This window comes from Nomascus leucogenys, chromosome 6, assembly GCF_006542625.1.
Source record: "Nomascus leucogenys isolate Asia chromosome 6, Asia_NLE_v1, whole genome shotgun sequence".
Lineage (NCBI taxonomy): Eukaryota > Metazoa > Chordata > Mammalia > Primates > Hylobatidae > Nomascus > Nomascus leucogenys.
The window spans coordinates 55987054-56011990 of NC_044386.1; the positions used below are offsets into that span (position 1 = coordinate 55987054).

The 24937-nt window shown below is 41.1% G+C and overlaps 1 protein-coding gene across 1 annotated transcript; it reads left to right on the plus strand.

Moving 5' to 3' along the window:
• Positions 1-7235: 7235 nt before the first annotated feature.
• Positions 7236-24861, plus strand: GATM (glycine amidinotransferase). The gene is made up of 9 exons (XM_003266867.3): positions 7236-7690; positions 9255-9473; positions 16549-16744; positions 17718-17908; positions 19477-19614; positions 19775-19939; positions 21114-21177; positions 21960-22076; positions 23762-24861. The coding sequence occupies exons 1-9, from the start codon at positions 7622-7624 to the stop codon at positions 23872-23874; spliced, it is 1272 nt and encodes a 423-aa protein (XP_003266915.1). The 5' UTR covers positions 7236-7621; the 3' UTR covers positions 23875-24861.
• The last annotated feature ends 76 nt before the right edge of the window (positions 24862-24937 follow it).

A 24937-nucleotide genomic window follows, 5' to 3' on the forward strand; every position in this document is an offset into this window, starting at 1 on the left:
AGAGAAATCTTTATTGCTTACTATACACAGAGAGACAGGTTAGCTTCCTTTTTCTAAGACTAAATTTTCTCTAATGTTTTCAACTCAAAATAATATGTCAATCTGACCTTTTAAAATGACACATCCTCCATGTCCTAGCTTATTAAAAGAAAAACTATCTTTAAACATTATTTTTAGTGATGCATGTTCATCTTATGATGAAATTTATTTATTATAAATCCTAAATTCATTCACTTAAGAAATATTAAGAAAAATGTATTTATTCATTTAAGAGCCAAGCATTTTGCCAAATGCTAAATGTGTAATAATTTCCTTAACCATTCTTTAATTGTTGTTGGTCATTCAATCTGTTTCTTATAGCATTTTTTCGAGGCTTTAGACAAAAAGTGTAAATAGAGAATCAGCTTGGAGAAGATGTTTGAAAAAGTACTGGGAAAGGAATTTAGGCTACAAGAATGAGATGAAGGAGAAGGTCCAGTGACAGCTGCCTTCTTACCACTAAGGTGCCCCAAAAATATTTCCTGCAATACCAGGGATTGTTTATGGACAGTGGCATCTTTGTGGCACCAATATCATGTAACATAATGATAGAGATTCACTAACTTCTGCATCATTTCTGGAATTAGCCAATATAACTTCCTCACTTTTGGGCACTGTCTAGATATGCACTGTCTGACTAGCACAACCAGTGCTAGAGGCTGTTGGGTTAAGAAAGGGAAAGATCGGCTCACACCTGTAATCTCATTTCTTTGGAAGGCTGAGGCAGGAGGATCATGTGAACCCAGGAGTTTGAGACCAGCCTAGCCAACATAGTACGACCCCATCCCTACAAAAAAAAAAAAAAAAAAAAAGTAAACATTAGCCAGGCAGTGATGCATATCTGTAGTCCCTGGTACTTGGGAGTTTGAGGTGGGAGGAATGCTTGAGCTTGAGAGGTCGAGGCTGCAGTGAGCTATGATCGCACTACTGCACTCCAACCAGGGTGACGGAGGGAGACTCTGTCTCAAAAAACAAAGGAGGGGTGGGGAAGTGTCAATTTAGGGAAAAATGTAAGGCACAACTTTTTTTTTTTTTTTTTTTTTTTTTTCGAGGCGAGGTCTCGCTCTTTCGCCTATCCCGGAGTGCAGTGGCACAATCTCGGCTCACTGCAAGCTCCGCCTCCCGGATTCACGCCATTCTCCTGCCTCAGCCCCCCGAGTAGCTGGGACTACAGGCGCCCGCCAGTGCGCCCAGCTAATTTTTTGTATTTTTAGTAGAGACGGGGTTTCACCGTGTTAACCAGGATGGTCTCGATCTCCTGACCTCGTGATCCGCCCGCCACGGCCTCCCAAAGTGCTGGGATTACAGGCGTGAGCCACCATGCGCAACTGTAAGGCACAACTTTCTCAGCGGCGTGAGTGGAGCTATTTTAGCTACCGCTAAAAGTCTGAGGGTTGCAATTAAGTCAGGATGAACATACATTGTATTTCCAGAACCATCCCAATGGGACAGACCCTTCTAAGGCACTTTCCTCTTCCTGCTGTCCCTTCTTTGACTGCACTGCAGGGAGCAACAGCTACCCCTATGCTAAAATACCTTCTCTTGCCTCTGTAGAGTTCCCAACAGAGATCTAAGCTATACCTGAGCTTGTTTAGAGGCCTTATACTAGTTCTGGACTTTCTGTCTCTTTAGCATTCAGCTCTAGCTGACCCACATAAGTTCAGTTTGTCAAAGACTCATTACCATGCAGTCTTTATGGGCATGGCATTATCCTAAGAAGGACAGTTATCTGATAAATAACTCCCAGAAAAAACACTCAGAGATATCTTGAAATATCAAGATGGCAGCATGCAACACAACATGCAGCTTACAGGAGGGTGTTGAACACTGGAAGTAGTTGGACTACATGTATGCACCCTGCATCATGCAGTAGCTATTCTCCTGAGAATCTGTGAGAAAATCAAGTGTCCTAGAAGTTAAGGGCTCAGGCTTTTGAGTCTTAGAGGCCTGGATTTGAATTTTGGCTCTATTAGCCACTTGGCCACTATTTCACTAGGACAATTTGTTTAATCCTGTAGGGCTCGGTTTCTTCATCTTTGAAACAAAAATATTATAAGAATACCTCATAGATGACTAAATGAAATAACGTGAAGCTCTTATCTGGCACATAGTAAGTGCTCAGTAAATAGTAGTTATTATTATTAGAGTAGAAATGATTTTAAAATCAATTGAAGCCGGCTGGGCGTGGTGGCTCACGCCTGTAATCCCAGCACTTTGGGAGGCTGAGGCGGGCAGATTGTGAGGTCAGGAGTTCAAGACCAGCCTGGCCAATATGGTGAAACCCCATCTCTACTAAAAATACAAAAATTAGCCAGAAATCGCTTTAACCCAGGAGGCGGAGGTTGCAGTGAGCTGAGATCATGCCACTGCACTCCAGCCTGGACAACAGAGTGAGACTACATTAAATTAAAAAAAAAATGAAGCAATTTGGCAAATGGGTGGCCTTTGCCTTTTAGTCAGAACCTTAAGAAAGAGAATGGTGTTTACTGTTTTTAAATTCCAGAAGTGTATTTGAAGACTAAAGTAAAAAAAATAAGAAGATCCCTTGGAGCAGACTTCAAATGTTTCTTCCTCAGTTTTCTTAAAGCTGTATCAGTTTCAGTTCTAACCTAAGCTGAGATTATTTTAAATACTTGGAGAAAGCTGGCATTTAATTTAGCTGGAGCTAGTGTTTTGCATTTGTCTTCCAATGAAAGAATCTACCTCATTAGGAGATGCTGAGCAGTAATAACACAGCTGTTCAAAACTAGTAAAAATCCTAAAATGATTCATAAGGGACAGTGCAGAGGCTGCCTTCACAAGATTTTGTAACTCATTTGAAATCAAAGACTGCAAAGTACCAAACAGGGAGCTCTGGTTATTCTAGCCTGGGCCATCAGAGTGGCATTGAACAATTAGATTAAGGACTCTGGCTGTGTCAGGCACTGTGCTAGGGATATATTGGTGGGTAAAACAGACTCCCTGTCCTTAAGGATCCAACAGCCCAGTGAGAGACAGACATATAAGCAGGGAATTCCAGGGCAGTGTGATAGGTACTGTGGGCTAGTGGAACACAGGCTATTGTGGGATCAGGCCAGTCCCACAGCATTTCAGATTTAGAAAGTAAATTCCATCAGTTTACCTGGAATCGACTAGGTAGGCAGGAAAAAGAGAACATTAAGAAGGGAAACATAATTAGGAAGCAAGAACTGAGCTAGAACTCACCACACTCTGAGGGATAAGGTAGAATATTTATTATTATTATTACTAATATTTTTGAGACAGAGTTTCTCTCCTGTCACCCAGGCTGGAGTGCAGTGGTATGGTCTCGGCTCAGGGCAACCTCCACCTCCTGGGTTCAAGCAGTTCGCCTGCCTCAGCCTCCGGAGTAGCTGGGATTACAGGTGTGCACCAACACGCCTGGCTAATTTTTGTATTTTTAGTAGAGACAGAGTTTTGCCATATTTGCCAGGCTGGCCTCAAATGGGTTCAAGCAATTCTCCTGCCTCAACCTCCCGAGTAGCTGGGATTACAGGTGTGCACCAACACACCTGGCTAATTTTTGTATTTTTAGTACAGACGGGGTTTTGCCATGTTTGCCAGGCTGGTCTCAAACTTCTGACCTCAGGTGATCCACCCATCTCAGCCTCCCAGAGTGCTGAGATTACAGGTGTGAACCACCACACCCAGCAGAATACTGATTTAATACTTTACAATGAGATCTTCATCTTTCCAGCTATCAGATCACTTGTGCTCAGCCTGCAGGGTAACTCCCCCATGCCAAGATTCCCAGGGATGAGCTTGGTGAGCTCACAAGTTAGAGGAGGTGAATAGTTCTGAGGGATATTTCATAAAAACCCACAGAATTATTCTTGTCCTCAATAGGTTTAACCTTTCCAAAGGCCAGAATATTCTGATTCCATCCTTAGGTAGATCTGGATGAACAGACTCTGATAGGTTGGCCACTCAGGCTTCCTTTTTAAAAACTCCATGTTGATAATCACACCTCTGCAAATGCAGTCTTTTAAATATGTTTTTTGTTTATTAGGTAATTCACTCACATGTTCAAAATTCAAAGGTACAATAGGCTTACAGTGGAAAATCTCTCTCGTTCCTGTTTCCTAGCCATCCAGGTCCCCTCCCCAGGGACAACTTAGGTTATCAGTATCTGTGTATCCTTCCAAATATATTTTATTGATGCAGTCCAAATAATATTTTCTAAAAAAATTCCAGCTTTATTTACATTCCAGTCATGAGAATATACTTTAGTCACCTTGTTTGAACTTGAGTAATACATTACTGTTTCTAACTTACTTTGAGAGATATCATTCCCCTAAACTGTAGGTACACATGTCTCTTAGGTGGCTTCTGTAGATGGCTAATCTCATCCAGTGTATCTGTGTGTATATGTGTGTGCTTAAGCAATTTCACAGAGTATCTGTATTCTTAAGTTCTAGGAACACCTTCCTCTGTACTTGTTTACGCCCTATGTACAGATTCTGAAGTCAACCATGATATAGAAATAATGAATTCTTACAACGGGCTCTTTTGTTGTTTATTTTGTTAATCCAATGACTTTACTCGCTTTGTTTTATTTTAATCTCAAGACACATTTCGAAAACTCTGTGCTTTGTTGGTTGGAACTAGGGAGAGTTGGGCATATCCCCAAAGCAACAGTGATGAGGGAGAATTGAAAAGTTGAATTTTTGCCATGCTTCTGGTATGTTTTCTATTCCCTGTCCTTTCAGACCCCTTTATACACACATTATCCTAAATTATGCCCTTAAGTTAAGCTACAAAGATGAACTACTATTAGACTTGAATATGCATAACGACTAGGTATGAGACCACCAAGATCCTAAAATTATTGGTTCAATCAAAGTTATTGATGGTATCTACTACCAATAGGGGAAGGCAAGACAAGACTTCACAGTCTATTCCATTTCTTCTGAATAAGGCAGCAACTAAAGACCACGGTTGCCAACTATCACTACATAGATACTTTGCAGAGTTGGTCCAGTATTAGACAAACAATCTAGTATGGAAAGCTTGTACTTTAAATTGATGAGGTCACTCTAGAAATTGTTACAGAATTTTTTCAAAAACAGAACATAAAAGAGAATGAAAAAATATAATTGTAGTAAATGAATAAAAGTGTGGTATAAAAGGGGAAAAAGGGCAAAGAATGAAAGTAAATCAGAGGCATGGCAAAAAGGAGAAGTGAGTGCTTTGATTTGCTTTTATAACAGTAGGACTGGTTTGGGTGGCGCTATCCACACACTTTCTGCTGGATCCCAGGAGATAAGGGTATGCTCTTTGGCTATGAGTTTTTCATTATGTAAAACTTAACAACATCTTAACTTCATTATTACCAGGCACTCCCAATTCTTACATCTGCAAAATTAAAATAGTGCTTTTAATGGGTGGCTAGAGGATGTCCTCCAATCTCAAGCAGAAATGGTATAGTAATCTCAAGGCCTTGTTATGTATACTTACTGTACTCTTCAATTCTTTTCAGGAGAAGCACATCTCTGGCTGCCCTCAGTACACTAAGAGAATCAGACCTCAGAGGTGGCTGCATTTTATTGTTGGGAGAAAGTACTTTTTAAATTTTGAGAAATGTTAGATTTCCCAAAACCTCACTAGAAGTATGAAGCCTTGATTAGAAAGATAAAGGGATTTGGCTCCAGGTCACACAGCAAATTAGTGGCAGAATTAAGTTATGAATCTAGACTTACTCCTTTCACCACATTATGGCATTGAGGGGCCTCCTTATTGCTAGAGTAGTAACACATTACCTCATATAGCTTTTTTTTTCCCTAGATGGAGTCTTGCTCTGTCGCCCAGGCTGGAGTGTAGTGGCTCGATCTCAGCTCAGTAGCTGGGATTACAGGCACCCACCACCATGCCTGGCTTTTTTTTTTTTTTTTTGAGACGGAGTCTAGCTCTGTTGCCCAGGCTGGAGTGCAGTGGTGCCATCTCGGCTCACTGCAAGCTCCGCCTCCCGGGTTCACGCCATTCTCCTGCCTCAGCCTTCTGAGTAGCTGGGACTACAGGCGCCCGCCATCACGCCCGGCTAAGTTTTTTGTGTATTTTTAGTAGAGACGGGGTTTCACCGTGTTAGCCAGGATGGTCTCGATCTCCTGACCTTGTGATCCACCCGCCTCGGCTTCCCAAAGTGCTGGGATTACAAGCATGAGCCACCGTGCCCGACCTAGTTTTTGTATTTTTAGTAGAGACAGCGTTTCATCATGTTGGCCAGGATAGTCTCAAACTCCTGATCTCAGGCAATCCGCCAGCCTTGGCCTTCCCAATGGCTGGGATTACAGGCGTGAGCCACTGCACCCGGCCTCATACAGCTCTAATGCCACGCATCAAGTTCTGCATGTACAATCTCTCATTTTGGCCCCTCAGCAACCCCTCATGTGCTAGGGACAGTAAATTCTATTGTTCTCACTTTGCAGATAAGAAGACTGCAATTCAGGAAGACATGTAGTAGTCTATAAGTGATTCAGGACTGGAACTCAGTTATCCTAATTCCCTCTCGGAGGCTCTTTCCACCATGCCATCTGCTTGTCTGGTGCTTTCCATCCATGAACTCTAGAAAACAAGCTTGAGATACCAAAATTAAAAAGACAGCTCATCAAAAATGAATAGTTACAATTCTATAACTACAAAAATGAAATACTCAAATCTCTTGCCCCCTCTCCTGCTAGGAGCATAAATGTTAACCTGAATTCTCTAGCTTTGCACAAATGCACAGCAATTAAGACTGCACTGTGAGGGAAAATACTTTTCTAAAAAAGAATCCTAATCAAGTTGAAACAAAAATTTTAAAACATGAAATGGTAGGAACGAAACTGTCGTCCTCCCTTATTTCTGACCCACACTTGTCGGTTTTCATGACGGAGTTTCTCAAGCCAGGGGCACATGGCCAAAGACCATGTGAAATGCCAGGTGTTCCAAATAACAACGGACGGGGTAGTGGAAGGAAAGCACTGCCTCCCCGGGGAGCAAATGGCCCAATTTCCAGACGTAGTTTTCTGCAGTCTCAAACCCGATGTTGCACTAAGAAACCACCGAATCTTTAGGTGGTTTCGTTTACCGAAAAATGAGGTGACTGGTTCAGTGCGCATATGTGAATTTAAGGGTAACACTGTACTTCACGCTTTGCATATTTAAATTCTCAAATATTCACTTAATATATGCATAGACCATTGTCACTTCGTCGGAAGTCGCGTCCTGCCCAGTTGCGCGAGACTACAGCGGGCCTGCTTGCGGCGCTCGGGTCGGGGTCCGGGTCCGGGCGTGCAACAGAAGTCGTCAGTGGCCCCGCTGGCTAAAAAAGGGCAAGCGTCGGAGGCTCGAGCCAGAGGCCGCGGCGCTTCCCAACAGTTCCTAATTCGGGGCGCGACGCCGGCCCCACCACCTGTTCCCGGCAGCCAATGGGGCCGCGGGGGGCGGCCGGGGCGGAGCGCGGCTACAAAAGGCCTCGGGCCCCGCGCGCCCGCCCACCCCGTTCCGGGCGCGCTCTCGGGGAGGCTTGGACCGACGCGGCCCAGGGCCAGGAACATTCCGCGCGTGGACCAGCCGGGCCGGGGCGATGCTGCGGGTGCGGTGTCTGCGCGGCGGGAGCCGCGGCGCCGAGGCGGTGCACTACATCGGGTCTCGGGTGCGTGCGCCACCGGCCTCGTCTGGCGGCCGCGTGACTCACTCGGTCCTGCGGGCGGCGTGGAGCACTCGCTGGCTCCCTCCCCGGAGCCGCCGCCTTCCCTGGCTTTCCCCAGCCGGAATTGCACGAGAGTGTCCCTTCTGGTATCCCTGGGAAGCTCAGCTTCAAGAGCCTTTGCAGGCTCCAGGAGCTGGGCGGCGTCCCCCGGTCAGGGGGAACTTGCGTTGCGGCCCCACCCCTTGGGGTCCACTTGCTGTCTGCGCGTCTGCGGCCTGCTGGCCCACGGCGCAGGGGGCGCCGCCCCCTCTACCGGACCTTGGTGCGCTGCACCAAACTTCCCGCTCGGAGCAAGGGGTTGGGACGACGGAGGCTCCTCTTAGTAAAAGGGTGGCGTTATTGGGGTTCAGTAGCCTGACTGGGTGTCGAGTTGGGGAGATTTATGGAAAATGCTTGTGGGGTAGATGGATGGGGAGAAGAGGCAAGCAAAGTGGGAATCGGGGACGGGGAGCGAGCGACCAGATTCACTCCAAGTATAACATGGGATCCCACGTCTGGAGAGGAGTCGGGGCGAGTGCAGCCTGTAAGCAGAGTTTCTGCGCTCCCCGCCCTCGGCTGCCCTGGCCGCAGACCCTCCCATGCTGCTAGGACTGGAATCGCTCCGACTTTCTGGCTTTCCCCCAGCAACTGGTTCCTGAACAGCTGTCACTCTCCGTCTTGCTTGTGCCTCCACCCGAGTTCCCCTCCTGCCCACTTCCTAAGGCTTTTAACAGAGCAGGATAGAAATTTTGGGGGGTTGAGGTTTGCTCAGGGGTTGAGGGACCCTCCCTGCTCTAGATTTTATAGGCCATGCATTTTTAAAAGGCTTTCGAAGTTTTTAGATCTCCTTTTTAGTTGTTTGAATTTACGTCTGAGCTAATCCTGATCTTGGCTAGGGTACTGTGGACCATCTGTAAAATGGAGCAGATGGCAGTTGCTCACTCTCAGAATTGAAGTGCCAAAGAATGTGAAATGTATGTCAAAGATGAAAAAAATTTGATTTGAAGCTGGTTATTCTGAAAGATAAAGTCCTTTACAAATGTTCCCAACTTTTCATTTGTAAAAAAAATAAATAAAAAGCCTAATATTGGTAACCTTTGATACTTAAGGGAAAAGGAGGTTCCGTCCCCAGCTGAGACTGGCGGGAAGTTTTAGAGCAGCTGTCTATGGTTTTCTGAGAGGAGGACTGACCCATCTGCAAAAGAGTTGCTTAAAGCTTGAGTGCAGGAATTGCATTCTGAGATAAAGATGGGGGTGTATGGTCGCTGGGGACACGGTCTTCTGAGGAGTTTTAAAGAGTTACAGCAATTAATAGATAAGAAGACAATTTGTAGATAAACAACAGGGTTAAAAAAATTATCTGTAATCCCACTACCCACCTACACACAATGCACATCTTGGTTTACGCTCTTCTAAAGGGGTTTAAGTGGCAATGTTATGCTGGATTTTTACCCCATCTCCACTTCCTCCTCTCTGCAAATACTGATAGAGCAATGCAATACAATAATATTTTCTTTGTTCTTGGAAGCTTGGACGAACCTTGACAGGATGGGTGCAGCGAACTTTCCAGAGCACCCAGGCAGCTACGGCTTCCTCCCGGAACTCCTGTGCAGCTGATGACAAGGCCACTGAGCCTCTGCCCAAGGACTGCCCTGTCTCTTCTTACAACGAATGGGACCCTTTAGAGGAAGTGATAGTGGGCAGAGCAGAAAACGCCTGTGTTCCACCGTTCACCGTCGAGGTGAAGGTAAAGGAAGGCTATTCACATGTCTGAAAGTGCGTTCCCTCCTCACCTGCTGCTGCTACCCTCTGACTGCTTTCCCTTCAGCTTACTCCCAGACCTCTCAATCCAGTGATTAACTTTAAGTTATCTTACTTGACACCTCTGCGGTATTTGACACTATTTACACCAATGATAATTGCTTCCTTACTGAAGCTCTTCCCTTGGATTCTGAGAGAGCTTTTCTGGGAATAACAGTTCTTTCACTGTCCTCAGATCTTCTTCCGTCACAGCCTGTAATGCCAAGGTTGAACAGAATATTACTTTCAGCCCCCTTCTCTTAGCCATTCTCACAGCTACCGCTCCCACCTCCTCTCTGGTCCGGATCTCTGTAGTGAACTCCTTCCAGATCAATGAGTTAAACTCCTTATGGGATATTGCCACAAGACTTCAAACTTGGCACATCTGGAGTTCAGTTGCCAGCACTCTGCTAAAGTGGATCCCTCCTCATTACTGCCTTTTAATTATTGGCATTCCTATTTAATCAAGCTAAAACACAAAAGAATCATCTTTGATTTCTCCTTATGTCACATCCTCTGCATCCATTCTCCAAGGTGTAACAAGGCTTTTGTCAAAATGAATCTTGCCTCATCCCTCTGCTTTGCCTCTCCCTAAGGGTTGGGAGCTCATCTGCTGCCTGGACTATTGCAGTTAACTCCTAACTGGTCACTCCTACTCACTCTTCTCACCAAACCACCTGGCAGCTGCAATCCAAGTGATTTTTTAAAACTCAGATGTGATCATGTTACTCATCCTGCTTCTTTTCCTCCTCTACTTTGCTAGGCGACCCCCCCTACCCCACCACCCCTCGCACTGTTTAGGATAAAGTCCTCATGGTATTCAAGATCCTTCACAATCTGGTTCTTGTCTGCATTTCCAGGATTCTGCATTCCAGTTATTGACTCATCTGTTAGTACAGCAGATTAGCAGGTGTTCATTTCTGGTCAAGTCTCTCTCCCCTCTAATATTCCACCCTGGTTTTCAGCAGACTTTATAAGACAACCATATAAGGTAGCTAAGCTAGACTACTCAATGTTTCTTCACAAGCCCTGCATCTTTGCGCCTACCTAAGTCTCTTCTACCTATCTATCTTCCTGTGCCCTTTAGTCTGTAGTTTAAACCTACCACCACCTAGCTTCAATGACACCTTTCACAAAGTCTTCCAGGATTTCCCTGGCAACAAGTAATATCTCCCTTTTTAAAAACTGCTAGTGGTGGCCAGGTGCGGTGGCTCACACCTGTAATCCCAACACTTTGGGAGGCTGAGGCGGGTGGATCACGAGGTCAGGAGATCGAGACCATCCTGGCTAACACAGTGAAACCCCATCTCCACTAAAAATACAAAAATTAGCCGGGCGTGGTGGCGGGTACCTGTAGTCCCAGCTACTTGGGAGGCTGAGGCAGGAGAATGGCACGAACCCAGGAGGCAGAGGTTGCAGTGAGCCGAGATGGCGCCGTTGCACACCAGCCTGAGCAACAGAGTGAGACTCCATCTCAAAAACAAACAAACAAACAAAAACTCCTAGTGGTTTTTATCTGTAATGTTCTGATATCCAGGGCCTCTATGGGCTGGTGTTCAGGTTCTATACTGCGTAAGGGTCCCATATCTAAGAGACCACCTTCCACATTGTAGACACAGCCTAGACTCCTATTAATAATGGGTTACAAATGTATCTTTAATGTCCTTAAATTTTTCCTGAATATTTACACTTTTATTTGTAAAGTGGATTGAGGAAAGACGTTCTGTAACAGCATTGTTGTGGTCTTCAGAAATATTGCCTACCATGTACCAGGGCTCTAGAGGTATTAATGTAAAAGATCTTCCTTTCTATATGAAGAGACCAAGTATCTTATTCCAATCGACTGACAAGGCAGTTGAAGTGCCAGGAAAGCTAAGGAAAGAGGAATGACCAAGTACTGGCCAGTTAAGAAGTCCTCTTGAAGGAAATGACTCCTGAGTTAGACTGGGAAGACAGGGAAATAGAAAAAGTAATAACTTCTAATTGTTCTGAAACTATCTTTGGTTCTGATATTTGGAATTTGATGAGAAGATTAATTTATACACCATCCGCATGTTTTTAAAAGGCATAGTAGTCTTTTTAAGTCTTTTCCTGAAAAGTCCCATCCCCTAACCATTTTAATTGGGTGAAATTAAAATTTAAATCCAAGCAATAATTTATCCTTCTACTTGTCTTTAAAATGATAGACTTTCATATCATGCGATTTTACAGAATCAGAATTCTCAGACATAATTTTGAGTTCTTTGTCACTTGATTTATGACTTTAGACTTTGTCATTTCATGGGCTTGTAGAAAAAGTACCATGCTGAAGTCAGGAGTCTGGGATTAATTAGGTATTTGATAAAAACTTGATAGCTAGTCTCGGTTAATTAGCTATTTGACCTTGTACAAGATTCCACAAATTTCTGGGCCACAGTAAAATGAAGATATTAAGAGGTTTGCTAGTTTGCTATCTACCTAACACGATTAAGGATTAATCTAAAGGTAAAAGGTTTACATGTTAAGTATTTTAAAGGACAAAACAACAACTTATTATTTTTGTATGGATCCAGTTTGCCAATTACATTCCAAAGGTACTTTGTGGGTGTAATAGTTGTAGATATCAGTAACATTAGCAGTATTGATTTCATTCATTTGTCTGGTTCTTTTTGTTTGTTTATTCTTTTTTCTCTTTCTCTCTTTGATTCTAGACAGGAAATAATGGTTATTTGTTTCATGCCATGTGTTAAGCCTGGTTTTGAGGGAGAAAAAAGTTAATCTAAGACATGCATAGATCCTAGCAAGCAAGGCCGTGCCTCGTAGTAGAGAAGAGTGACACATGTATTAATCAGTTTGGGAACAATAAAAGAAAAAATAATGTAGTAAACTGTCCATAGGCAATCAGAGCAGAAGATGTTGGAAGATATAAGTACTAGAGAAATTTTAAGGAAAGGAATGTGGAACCTAATTGTTTGGAAGCATAATTTTTTAAAGCTCTGTGACTTTTTGTTCTGCAAAATATAGTAAATATTTGCTATCAAATATATATATATATATATATATTTTTTTTTTAAGATAGAATCTCGCTCTCTCGCCCAGGCTGGAGTGCAGTGGCGTGATCTCAGCTCACTGCAAGCTCCGCCTCCTGGGTTCATGCCATTCTCCCACCTCAGCCTCCCAAGTAGCTGGGACTACAGGTGCCCCCCACCAGGCCCGGCTAATTTTTTTTTTTTGTATTTTTAGTAGAGACGGGGTTTCACCATGTTAGCCAGGATGGTCTTGATCTCCTGACCTCGTGATCCGCCCGCCTTGGCCTCCCAAAGTGCTGGGATTGCAGGGGTGAGCCACTATGCCCAGCCTCAAATATGTTTTTGTTTTGCTTTTGCCTTTTTAAAAATAAAGCCCTTGATAAAGGACCTTTTATAAAATACAAGATTAATCAAGATTAGTGTAATATAAGCTTACAGCTGGATAAATACATTTCTGTTGTTATTTCTTAGCCTTCCAAAGACAGTATTTAAAAATTCACTTGGCAAACCATTGTAAAGGGTTTTAGGCTTTGAAAGAGTATAAAAGTTCAAGGAATGCAGACATACCTTTGCAACAGATTATTAAAAACATCATATGCTAAGCATCTAATATAGTGTTCATTATCTTGCAAACAACTTGGTAAATGATTGCTGGCTCACTTAGCAGGGTTATAAAGGAAGTGTAAACAATTTCTAGCTATCTCTTGTAAAACGTATTGTGCCCTGATCATTTGTACTTTGCCCAACCTTTGCCAGCTTATAAACTCTACAAGAAAAAATCACATTTGTTCAAATAACCTTTTTCTCCCAGGAAAGTTTAATTTATCAAGGCAAGCTTCACCCTGCACAAATAGTCACGGAGGATACTTTGGAATGAGTCTGGCGAGACAGCATAACTCTGCATCTGCTGTAACCCAGTGTTAAATTTTCAAAGGCTTCTTGTCCCTAGTGGATTGTAGGAGATGTGCCTGGCATGAGAAGGAGGAAGTGGTGAATGGATGAGTAGTACCAGCATGTATCTGAGAGGAATATAAAGAGTCATTATTATCCTCTTTCTGGTTGCTGTTGCAGAAATTCCTAGGAGTACAAAACAGTAGAGTGCTTTTATTTTGTTTTTTGAAAGGGTAGCTTGGTCTTTAAAAATGTTTAATGATGATAACATTTTTCATAGGCCAGAAATTCAGCCTGCTGTTTGCCTATAGACCTTAGTAAAAGAGCTAATTAATGATTCAGACCCCAGGTGTCAGCAAACTTCATCTTTCTACCAGATAGTAAGTAATTTAGGCTTTGCAGACCATCAGTCTCTGTTGCAACTACTCAACTCTCAGCTGTGCCATTATAGTGCAAAAGCAGCCATAGACAATATGTAAACAAATGAATGTGCCTGCATTCCTGTAAAACTTTATTTACAAAAACAAGCAGCAGGCCAAATTTGCCTATGGACCTTTGTTTACCAGCCTCTATTTAAGACTTTCGCTGGCATCATTCAGTTTTTCTAAAGACCTGTTTCTTGGCCTATTCCTTATTCACCAAGCTGGATTCCAGCGTAACTGATGTGAACCTGGATATTGAACTAACAAGAGATGGGTCCACTTTCATATATTTGATATTTATCAGACTGAGATAAAAATGGAAGTCGAGACACAAAATCTAGAAAAGATATTGTCTTTGACATTAAAGAGCTAAACATCTAGACATTTGATCAGTCTTGATGAGTAAAAGCCATTGGGACAATTTGAACTTGTTAAGCAATTCCAGTCTTAAAAGTTTTTGCACATCTAGTTAGAAGTGTTCAAACCAGTATAACATGGCCAAGTCCCATGATGTATTAGGGACACTCTTTGAGTAACAGTCAGAGAACTTGAGTTCTAGTCCTGCTTGTCCAGATAGTTAGCAAGCATGTGACCTGCCAGAGCCTCTTTCCTTACATGTGAAATAAGCATATGAGAACTTGCCCTGTTTCTTTGATAGGATTGTTGGGAAACCAAATGAGAATATCCAGCTAAAGTAGACACACTCTGACACACTTGAGCCCATTACCAAGTTTTACACCTTCTTTCTAGTATTTACTGCTATCTGAAATTATCTGATTTATGGTGGAGACCCTCATATCTGACATGATCAGGACTAGTAGTTTGTCATTTCATCAATTATATAAATAAATATTTTAAAAATACCTGCTTTAAACATTTTTAAACAAAAATTTAAAACATTTAAAACATTTTTAAACTTAAAATATATCAATGTACATTGCTTTGCTAATCTTTTGATGAAGGTTTAAGGCTTTTTCTTAGTCTGGATTCTCTGATTAGCATTCTGCTTCATTTAGCTTGAAAAATGGGAAGATGCATTACGTACATTTCTCAATGTATTTATGATTGAGAAATTGACTAAGAACTTAGACATTTGGAAAACAATCTGAATGCAGAATCTGTCTAGATTTTTATATTTTTGAAAGCCAATATTTTGGCTGGGCACGGTGGCTCACGCCTGTAATCCCAGCCCTTTGGGAGGCCGACGCGGGTAGATCACGAGGTCAGGAGATAGAGACCAGCCTGGCCAACATGGTGAAACCCTGTCTCTACTAAAAATACAAAAAATTAGCCGGGCGTGGTGGCATGCGCCTGTAATCCCAGCTACTCAGGAAGTTGAGGCAGGAGAATCATTTGAACCTGGTGGGAGGTGGAGGTTGCAGTGAGCTGAGATGGCGCCATTGCACTCCTGCCTGGGCAACAGAGTGAGACTCCATCTCAAAAACAAAAACAAACAAAACAATATTTAACAGCTGTTGCACCTACCCTATTCAACAATAATTTTTAGCAAACTGACTGAGCCATTTTAAAGCATTCAAATGTTTTCTCTTTGGTTGTCTTTTAAAATGCACATAGCCCTGGAAACTTTCTAAATTTTTTTTTCAGTTATTAAAAATTTGTGAATTTGCTTATCATATCACTTTCTTGTATGACAAAAAGACTCGAAGAGATGTGAGAGCTGAATGGATTAGAAAAAGGAGAGGTGTGGTTGGTGTGAGGTATATTGACAGGGAATTACCAAAGGCAGATTTGCACTGTCACACAATTTTGGCAAGTGTTAATTCTGTTGAATGGGAAAATCAATAATGTTTTTTTTTTCTTTTTCTTTCTTTTTCTTTTTTTTTTTTGAGACAGAGTCTCGCTTTGTCACCCAGGCTGGAGTGCAGTGGCGCAATCTCAGCTCACTGCAACCTCTGCCTCCTGGGTTCAAGCAATTCTCCTGCCTTGGCCTCTGAAGTAGCTGTGACTACAGGCACGTGCCACCACGCCTGGCTAATTTTTGAATTTTTAGTAGAAATGGGGTTTCGCCGTGTTGGCCAGGCTAGTCTTGAACTCCTGACCTCAAGCTGTATGCCCACCTCAGCCTCCCAAAGTGCTGGGATTACAGGCTGAGCAAACATGCCTGGCCAATAATGGGGTTTTAAGAGAAATAAAGCGTATTTGAAAGTATGTTCCTGATCTTAACGGGGCAAAATATCTTTTTTTTTCCCTTCACAAAATATCTTGAGGTGCTATTTTCCAGACAGAATTCTGAAATGCATGGATAGCCCATGGTTTTGGCTTAGTATAAGTGCTTTTATTCTCTTATGCTACTTTGTGTGTTCTCTTGTTTCATTTTATTGAGGCTCTCTAATAGAAGTGCTATGTCCTGTTTTGTCTGCAAAGCGTGGCAAAAAAACTGGCCAAGAGGATTCCAAGTCTGTCTGAAGGTAAACATGCTGTTAGTGGTTGGTCATGAGATCTCAGGCAGAAGGAGCAAAAGGCCTCAAAATATGAAGATGTTTTAGAGTTCTTCATTCAACAGATACTGAATGTCTGCCCAGAGAGCATATGTGCTCAATGCTAGGGATCAGCACTGAACATGGAGTGGTTGGAGTCTCAATTCCAATACCTTATACAAAGAGCTGTTTACTGCCTATGAACCTATCATGAGCTGTATTTTTCTCCTGTAAGTATTGTGTTTATTTGCTTCTACTTCCAGGCCAACACATATGAAAAGTACTGGCCATTTTACCAGAAGCATGGAGGGCATTATTTTCCCAAAGATCATTTGAAAAAGGCTGTTGCTGAAATTGAAGAAATGTGCAATATTTTAAAAACGGAAGGAGTGACAGTAAGGAGGCCTGACCCCATTGACTGGTCATTGAAGTATAAAACTCCTGATTTTGAGTCTACGGGTAAGTGATGTCAGATAACTAAACTGCCAGTGTCTGAATTTTCAATTTCTTTCTTAATGTGTAAGGGGAAAGCTCCAAAAATTTTCTTGGAGAGTCCTTTGCTTTGCTATTTCTTGAAAACTTTAAAGATTTATTTAGGAATGGTTTGGTCCATGTTGATATGATTAAGATGTATACATTCTAAACTCCATTCCATCTAGTGGAATCTGCTTGAAATAACAAGTTTTCCTAAACTTTATAGTCATTTCCTTACATAAGAACAGTGGATTCATTTAATTTTCCTCAAGAACAGAAATTAAAAGGGGAATAGAAACATTTCCATTTTATTTTTAACTGACATTGCTGCATGACTGTTCTTGTGCCTTAGGTCACTGTTCTAATTTCTAGTTTTAGATTGATCCTTGGCTCAATTTTTATCTCGTGATACTGATAGTCCTTTAAGAGCTCTGTTTCTGTATAGCAAGAAAGGAGCTTACAAATGGGAAAACTTGGTGGTTCAAGATCTCTTTGTACAAGGACTTTATTCCTTCACTTTTTTTCTTTTTTTTCTGGGCTTCCCCACCACCACACAGAATTCATGTTAACAATCTAGTATGTATTATTCAAATTTTTTGCCATTTTCTGTCGCCCAGGCTGGAGTGCGGCAGCACGATCTCCGCTCACTGCAGCCTTTGCCTCCTGGTTCAAGTGATTCTCCTGCCTCAGTCTCCCGAGTAGCTAGGATTACAGGCACGTGCCACCATGCCGGGCTAATTGTTTTTGTATTCTTTTAGTAGAGACGGGGCTTGACCATGTTGGCCAGGCTGCTCTTGAACTCCTAACCAGCCCGGTCAGGATCAAGTGATCCGCCCGTCTTGGCCTCCCAAAGTGGTGGGATTACAGGCATGAGCCACTGTGCCTGGCCCTATATAGACCTTTTTTGTCTTGGAAATTAACACTACTGAAGTTGTCATGGAATTTTTTGGTCTGACAGGTTTATACAGTGCAATGCCTCGAGACATCCTGATAGTTGTGGGCAATGAGATTATCGAGGCTCCCATGGCATGGCGTTCACGCTTCTTTGAGTACCGAGCATACAGGTCAATTATCAAAGACTACTTCCACCGTGGCGCCAAGTGGACAACAGCTCCTAAGCCCACGATGGCTGATGAGCTTTATAACCAGGTGAGTCCCTAATTATAGGCTAGCTTATTACTAACTTTTCTAAATAATCCACAAAGAGTAAGATAGAGATTCTCTGATACCTTGTATATATTATGCATTTTAGAAACCAAAAGCATCATCTTATTTTTAAATACTGATTATTTTATAATGAATATGATAAGAGTAAATGATCCTATGATAATAATAATAATGGCTAACACTTTTTGATGCTTACCTTGTTCTGGGTCCTGGGTTAAACCCTTTATTTACATCCTCAATCCTGTTTGTTTTTCACAACAACCCTAATCATACTGTGGTATCATTCCATTAGAGGGGGAAAAACTTGCCTACAGGTGTACCACTATTCATTAGTGGGACCAGAAAAGTCACTAGACTGAAGTTCACTTTCTTCTTCTAGAAAAAGAACCTGGTCTACAGTTCAAATTCACAGTAAAATTAAATGTTATGTCCCTTATTAAATCAGTTACCATTTGATCTTTTACAGAAAAAAATTTAAAAATCAAAATAGCTTCTAGGTTTAAAGACAGAAATAAATAATTAATTAGTTTTGCCACTCCCAATCAAATTTGGCAGGGGAAACATGGCATCTCATTTTATGGTATGAGTTAGGCTCAGGACCAAATTCCTTTTCTAAAAGAACAGAATGACTTCATCCTGTTTACTTTCCGTACGGGTCATGGAATATTCTCAGAATCAGTTACTGCCTCTGTATCACTTTTTTTTTTTTTTTTTTTTTTGAGACGGAGTCTTGCTCTGTCACCCAGACTGGAGTGCAGTGGTGTGATCTCGGCTCATTGCAGCCTCTGCCTCCTGGGTTCCAGCAATTCTCCTGCCTCAGCCTCCTGGGTAGCTGGGATTACAGGTGCATGCCACCATGCCTGACTGATTTTTGTATTTTTACTAGAAACGGGGTTTCACCATGTTGACCAGGCTGGTCTCAAACTCCTGACCTCAGGTAATCCGCCTACCTTGGCCTCCCAAAGTGCTGGGATTACAGGCATGAGCCATCTCACCTGGCATGTACCATTTTTTTCTAAGTACATAGTGCCCCTTCATCCTCAGGGGATACGTTCCAGACTCTCAGTGGATGGTGATACTGAACTCTATATATTTTGTTTTTTCCTATACATATATACATACCTATGATAAAGTTTAATTTACAAATTAGGTACAGTAAGAGACTAACAACAATAATGAATAATAAAATGGAACAATTATATAAATATACTTTACTAACAGTTAGGTGAATGTGGTCTCTCTGTTTCTCTCAAAATATCTTAAGTTTTGGGATGACAGTTGACTGCAGGTAACTGAAACCATGGAAAGTGAAATCATTGGTAAAGGAGGACTATTGTATCAGAAAATTACTGTAATGCTAGTTTCTTGTTTTATTGTTGTTTTGGTTTATTTATCATGGACCTGCTTCTTTCCCAGGCAAGTTTTAGTCTAGAACTGAGTAGTAATATTTTGGGAAATGATGTTAAACTAATTTTCTTAGTACTGTATGCCTTATAAATAATTTTCTCATGATCGAATGCACTGTGTGTATTCATTCTTGTTCCAATTAGGATTATCCCATCCACTCTGTAGAAGACAGACACAAATTGGCTGCTCAGGGAAAATTTGTGACAACTGAGTTTGAGCCATGCTTTGATGCTGCTGACTTCATTCGAGCTGGAAGAGATATTTTTGCACAGAGAAGCCAGGTAAACGCAGGCTGCCTCTGAAATTTCACACTGTATTATTGTATTCTTTACTTCCAAATTAAAATATTTTCATCCTAAATTTTTTTCACCTTGAATATTTTTAGCTTTCTAGACATAGAACCAAATATTTATCAATTGTATGTCTTTCTTTTGTTTTCAGGTTACAAACTACCTAGGCATTGAATGGATGCGTAGGCATCTTGCTCCAGACTACAGAGTGCATATCATCTCCTTTAAAGATCCCAATCCCATGCATATTGATGCTACCTTCAACATCATTGGACCTGGTATTGTGCTTTCCAACCCTGACCGACCATGTCACCAGGTAAGAGATTTCTTGGGACTCTGGAAAAGCAACAGAATCTAGTAACTAAAATAATTGCCACTTTTATTTTAAGTACTTCCATGGTTCCTAATGGTTCTAAATGACAGATTCAGCAATACTCAACATTATGATGATCAAACATTGGATTCCTTATGGTTTATTACAAGATGTCCACCATGCAGAAATATACATAGTTGACACGATAATTAGTATGGGGTCATCAGACTTTGGCCGCTTGCTGTTGTCAAAGCCTCAGGTTTGTGCATGTGTGTGTATTTTTTATCATACAGTGGTATTATCTCATAACTTGCAACAGTGGTTCCACAGCAGCAAATTTTGGACAAGATCATCCTTGCATGGCTAGGGCAATGCCACTAGGCAATGGTTGTCTTTCCTCTATAGTGGGTTAGGCTCCCTTTGGCCAACCCTGCTCTGTAGGGAGAAGCGGAGCCACTGCACTGCAACTGGTCTATCCCCTTCACCTGCAGCCTCCTACTTTCTGTCCACAGCCCCCTACTTCCAGTTAGGTGATGAGTGATTTTCTGTTACTTGCAAGGCTGCAGTACAACTTTTAAAAACCACTGTCACTGTTCATTTCTGTTTTTTATTTTTAGACCTGATGACCATGACTACTTATTCATTTCATTTTATTATCATTTATTTGTATAGTAAGTGGGTATGTGAACACAGGGACGGCTAAGTTGTAAAAGATCGCTAGGGACAATATGGTTCTTTGAGAATGCATAGCTAACAACTGTCTTTATACCATGGTCCTAGATACAAAATGATGGGCAAGAAGTAGAAGGACTGTGGGTTTGACGTAGTCACATTTTTGTTTTCTTGTAACTAAACAGGAAATTTTTCAATTTTTAAAATGAGAATTTCTTAAGGAAAGTATTTTTGGTTTTTTAAGTCTCTGAAACCTGAGAAAAGTATAAGACTATCTTTAAAAGCTGTAACATTTCTGTTACTTTTTAACTTTAATTTTATATACATTTTTAATTAGGATTCAGACAACATCACCCAAATGTTTAGAAATTTTAATTTCTTTATTTTGGAAGCTGAGAAGACAGCTTCTCCAAAAGAATTATTACGGATAAGGGCTATTAGAGACTAAGAATAATAATAGTATATGTAGATTTAACGGTTTTGGGGGGTTTTTTTGGTCTTACAGATTGATCTTTTCAAGAAAGCAGGATGGACTATCATTACTCCTCCAACACCAATCATCCCAGACGGTATGTTTACTTTCATACACTGAGAGACTAAAATAATTACTTTAGTGACCAAGGATCTTTCTCCTACAGAGAGCAGCCCAAATGTTAGCAGCTTAGAGAATGTGTTTCCTCAGTAAGGTGTGAAGTGGTGCTTGGGACTATGAGCGTCAGAGCAAGGCTGGGACTTGTGTTCCCAACTTTTTCTTCCATAGAAAATGAAGTAAGGAGAAGACAGAATAAAACAACATCACATAAAGCAAGATATGACTTTTTTTTTTTTTTTTTGAGACAGTGTCTTGCTCTGTCGCCCAGGCTTGAGTGCAGTTGTGCAGTCACAGCTCACTGCAGCCTCAAGACTCCTGGGCTCAAGTGATCTTTCCACTTCAGCTTCCTAAGTAGCTGGGACTACAAGTGCAGGCCACTATGCCCAGCAAGTTATTTTTTTTTATTTGTAGAGATGGTGTCTCGCTGTGTTCCCTAGTGAGACACCATCTCTGGGCAATAGTCTCAAACTCCTAGACTCAAGGAATCCTCCTGCCTCAGCCTCCCAAAGTGCTAGGATTATACCATGCCCAGCCAAGATACGACTTTTAAAAGAAAACAGGGTGAAATTCAAATGTATAATGAGTACAGATTGATTCATACCATTTACAGATAAATTGTTTTAAGATTAAAATAAATGTTCACATGGAAAGTGAACTACTGAAAGAATTGAGCTGTCACTTTAATATTCTTCACTTGTAAATCCTTGCTTTAAACAAAAATGATAGCAGACATGGTTTAACAGTTGTTGCTGTTTTTAGATCATCCACTCTGGATGTCATCCAAATGGCTTTCCATGAATGTCTTAATGCTGGATGAAAAACGTGTTATGGTGGATGCCAATGAAGTTCCAATTCAAAAGATGTTTGAAAAGCTGGGTATGTACAACAAATGAAACATGTTGTCATACATGAAAATGTTAAATGAGAAGAACTAAATAAATGACATGCTAGGTTTGAGAAATGGTTTGTCTAATTCACTTTTGATTCCTTTTAGAGGCACCAAGTTATTATTTCACAGAAAGTCAGTATTTTTATTTTCAACACATGTAGCCCCAAAAAGTTGGACATGCATCCTGAGCTCCTGAGACATCCCCTTAGCAATAAGTTTATAAATCTTATATGACTTAGCCAACCTTTTGTTGCCCATGTACAGAAAACCACCCCTTTGCAGATGAGCAGATAGCTTGGCCAGCCCTTCTTCAAATAAATCATTGTGGGTCCTTTAAAAGTGTCCTGTCATCACATATTTCAAAGGACTCAAAAGGGTACGGATGCAGAAGTGACTTTTATGTGTGATAAGCATAGTTAAGAAAGTAGAGAAATGCAAGAAAGTGTGTTATTAAATCATTCAGTTTTGAACTGAAGAGCAGGACCAGGTTTTATTTAAGTAGGAGTGTACTTATCTTGATATTCAAAATTTAGACCAATGATTCTAGTGTTATTGAGAAAAATGTTGAAGGAAAGGATTTTCATATGAGCTATTATAAAGGGGTGTGTGTGTGTGTGTGTGTATTTTGAGACAGAGCTGTGTCGCCCAGGCTGTAGTGCAGTGGCGTGACCTCGGCTTACTGCAACCTACCCTTGCTGGGTTCAAGTGATTCTCCTGCCGCAGCCTCCTGAGTAGCTGGGATTGCAGGCATGGACCACCATGCCTGGCTAGTTTTGTATTTTTAGTAGAGCAGGGCTTGGCCAGGCTGGTCTCGAACTCCTGACCTCAAGTGATCCGCCCACCTATGCCTCCCATACCACTGGGATTATGGGTGTGAGCCACCGTGTGTGACTAGGAAAGTCTTTCTGAATGGCTCATGCCACCTTCCTCTCCCTGGCTATACCAGTGGACCCTTTAGTGACTTTGTAGCCTATCCTCCTCTCAAAATAATTAGCTCCTTGAGGAAGAAGAATAGATTTTCTTTTTAAAACCCCACTATGTCTAACACAACAGATTCTTCCTAAATACCATTGGTTAAATAGGCTATGCACATCATAGCCTTGTCATTACAGATGGTACCAGATTAAACTGATTGTTGGATTTGCTTTGGTACCTGTATAACCATACAAACCCAGATATTAAAACACCAGCTCTGTTCCATTGTTTCCTTATGGTGGCCTGGTGAAGTTAATCTGTATCAGATAAACTCTCCTTATATGTGAATATGTAAAATGAACTTTTTAGGTCAGCTAAATTTTGCTTTGCCTACTAAATTAACATGGTAAAATTAAAAACAGTCTGACAAAGTAGTTAATGTATAATTCTAAAAGGCCTTGAGATTTTAGTACTTGACCATTTTGAACATTTGGTGGGTACATCTACTCAGTCTATTGACTTGTGAATAGTCAATAGAACAAAACTTCAGAGTTCTCTGTTGACTTTTTGGAGAAGATTTTACATTAGAAGATGAAATATAGTGGGTGAAAATAAAATTGGAAGAGAAAAGACTATTCTGGGGTGGGTATCCTTAAGGATTAGAACCACAGGACTCCTCCAAGTCTGTAGGCCTACTTTCTCTATGAGAATCTTCATGTTAGTCCATCTAACTGACTTCATCTGTCTTTCAATGCAGGTATCACTACCATTAAAGTTAACATTCGTAATGCCAATTCCCTGGGAGGAGGCTTCCACTGCTGGACCTGCGATGTCCGGCGCCGAGGCACCCTACAGTCCTACTTCGACTGAACAGGCCTGATGGAGCTTGTAGCTGGCCTCAGATACACCTAAGAAGCTTAGGGGCAGGGTTCATTCTCCTGCTTTAAAAAGTGCATGAACTGTAGTGCTTTAAACAATCATCTCCTTAACAGGGGTCATAAGCCTGGTTTGCTTCTATTACTTTTCTTTGACATAAAGAAAATAACTTCCGCTAGGTATTACTCTCTACTCCTAAAGTTATTTACTATTTGGCTTCAAGTATAAAATTTTGGTGAATATGTACCAAGAAAAAATTAGTCACCTGAGTAACTTGGCCACTAATAATTAACCGTCTACCTCTGTTTTTAATTTTCTTTCCAAAAGGCAGCTTGAAATGTTGTTCCTAATCTTAATTTTTTTTCCTCTTCTATAGACTTGAGAATGTTTTTCTCTAAATGAGAGAAAGACTTAGAATGTACACAGATCCTAAATAGAATCAAATAATCTCTTTTTTTCTAAAGGAGAGAAAGACTTAGAACATACACAGATCCTAAGTAGAACCAGGTAATTGTCTCTTTTTCTAATAAGGAATTTGGGTAATTTTTAAATTTTTGTTTTTTAAAAAATAACCTAGACTATGCAAAACATCAAAGTGAATTTTCCATGAATGTTTTTAATATTCTCATCTCAACATTGTGATATATGCTACTAAAAACCTTTTCATATACATCTTACCTCATTTCAAGTGAATTATTTTAATCTTTTCCTCTCTTTCCAAAAATTTACAGGAATGTTTAGTGTAATTGGATTTCGCTATCGGTTCCCATCCTTTAGTTTTGATATTCAATATCTGATAGATACATTGCATCTTTGGTCATCTAAGATTTGTTTACAAATGTGCAAATTATTTAGAGCATAGACTTTATAAGCATTAAAAAAAACTAATGGAGGTAAAACCTAAATGCGATGTGAAATAATTTTAGTGTTGATACTGTATGTGTATTTTTATTCTAATAAACTTTTGTGTTCCAGATGGAATTTGACATTGGTCTAGTCATTTTAGTATAAGTAAATTATAGGAATGTGGCTCTTGGTACAGAATTCTAATTCTCTA

Coding starts and splice junctions, on each gene's coding strand:
- GATM (XM_003266867.3), top strand. CDS start 7,622: ATGCTGCGGGTGCGGTGTCTGCGCGGCGGGAGCCGCGGCGCCGAGGCG. Junction 17,909..19,476: donor CTGATGAGCTTTATAACCAG/GTGAGTCCCTAA, acceptor TGTTCCAATTAG/GATTATCCCATCCACTCTGT. Junction 22,077..23,761: donor AAAGATGTTTGAAAAGCTGG/GTATGTACAACA, acceptor CTTTCAATGCAG/GTATCACTACCATTAAAGTT.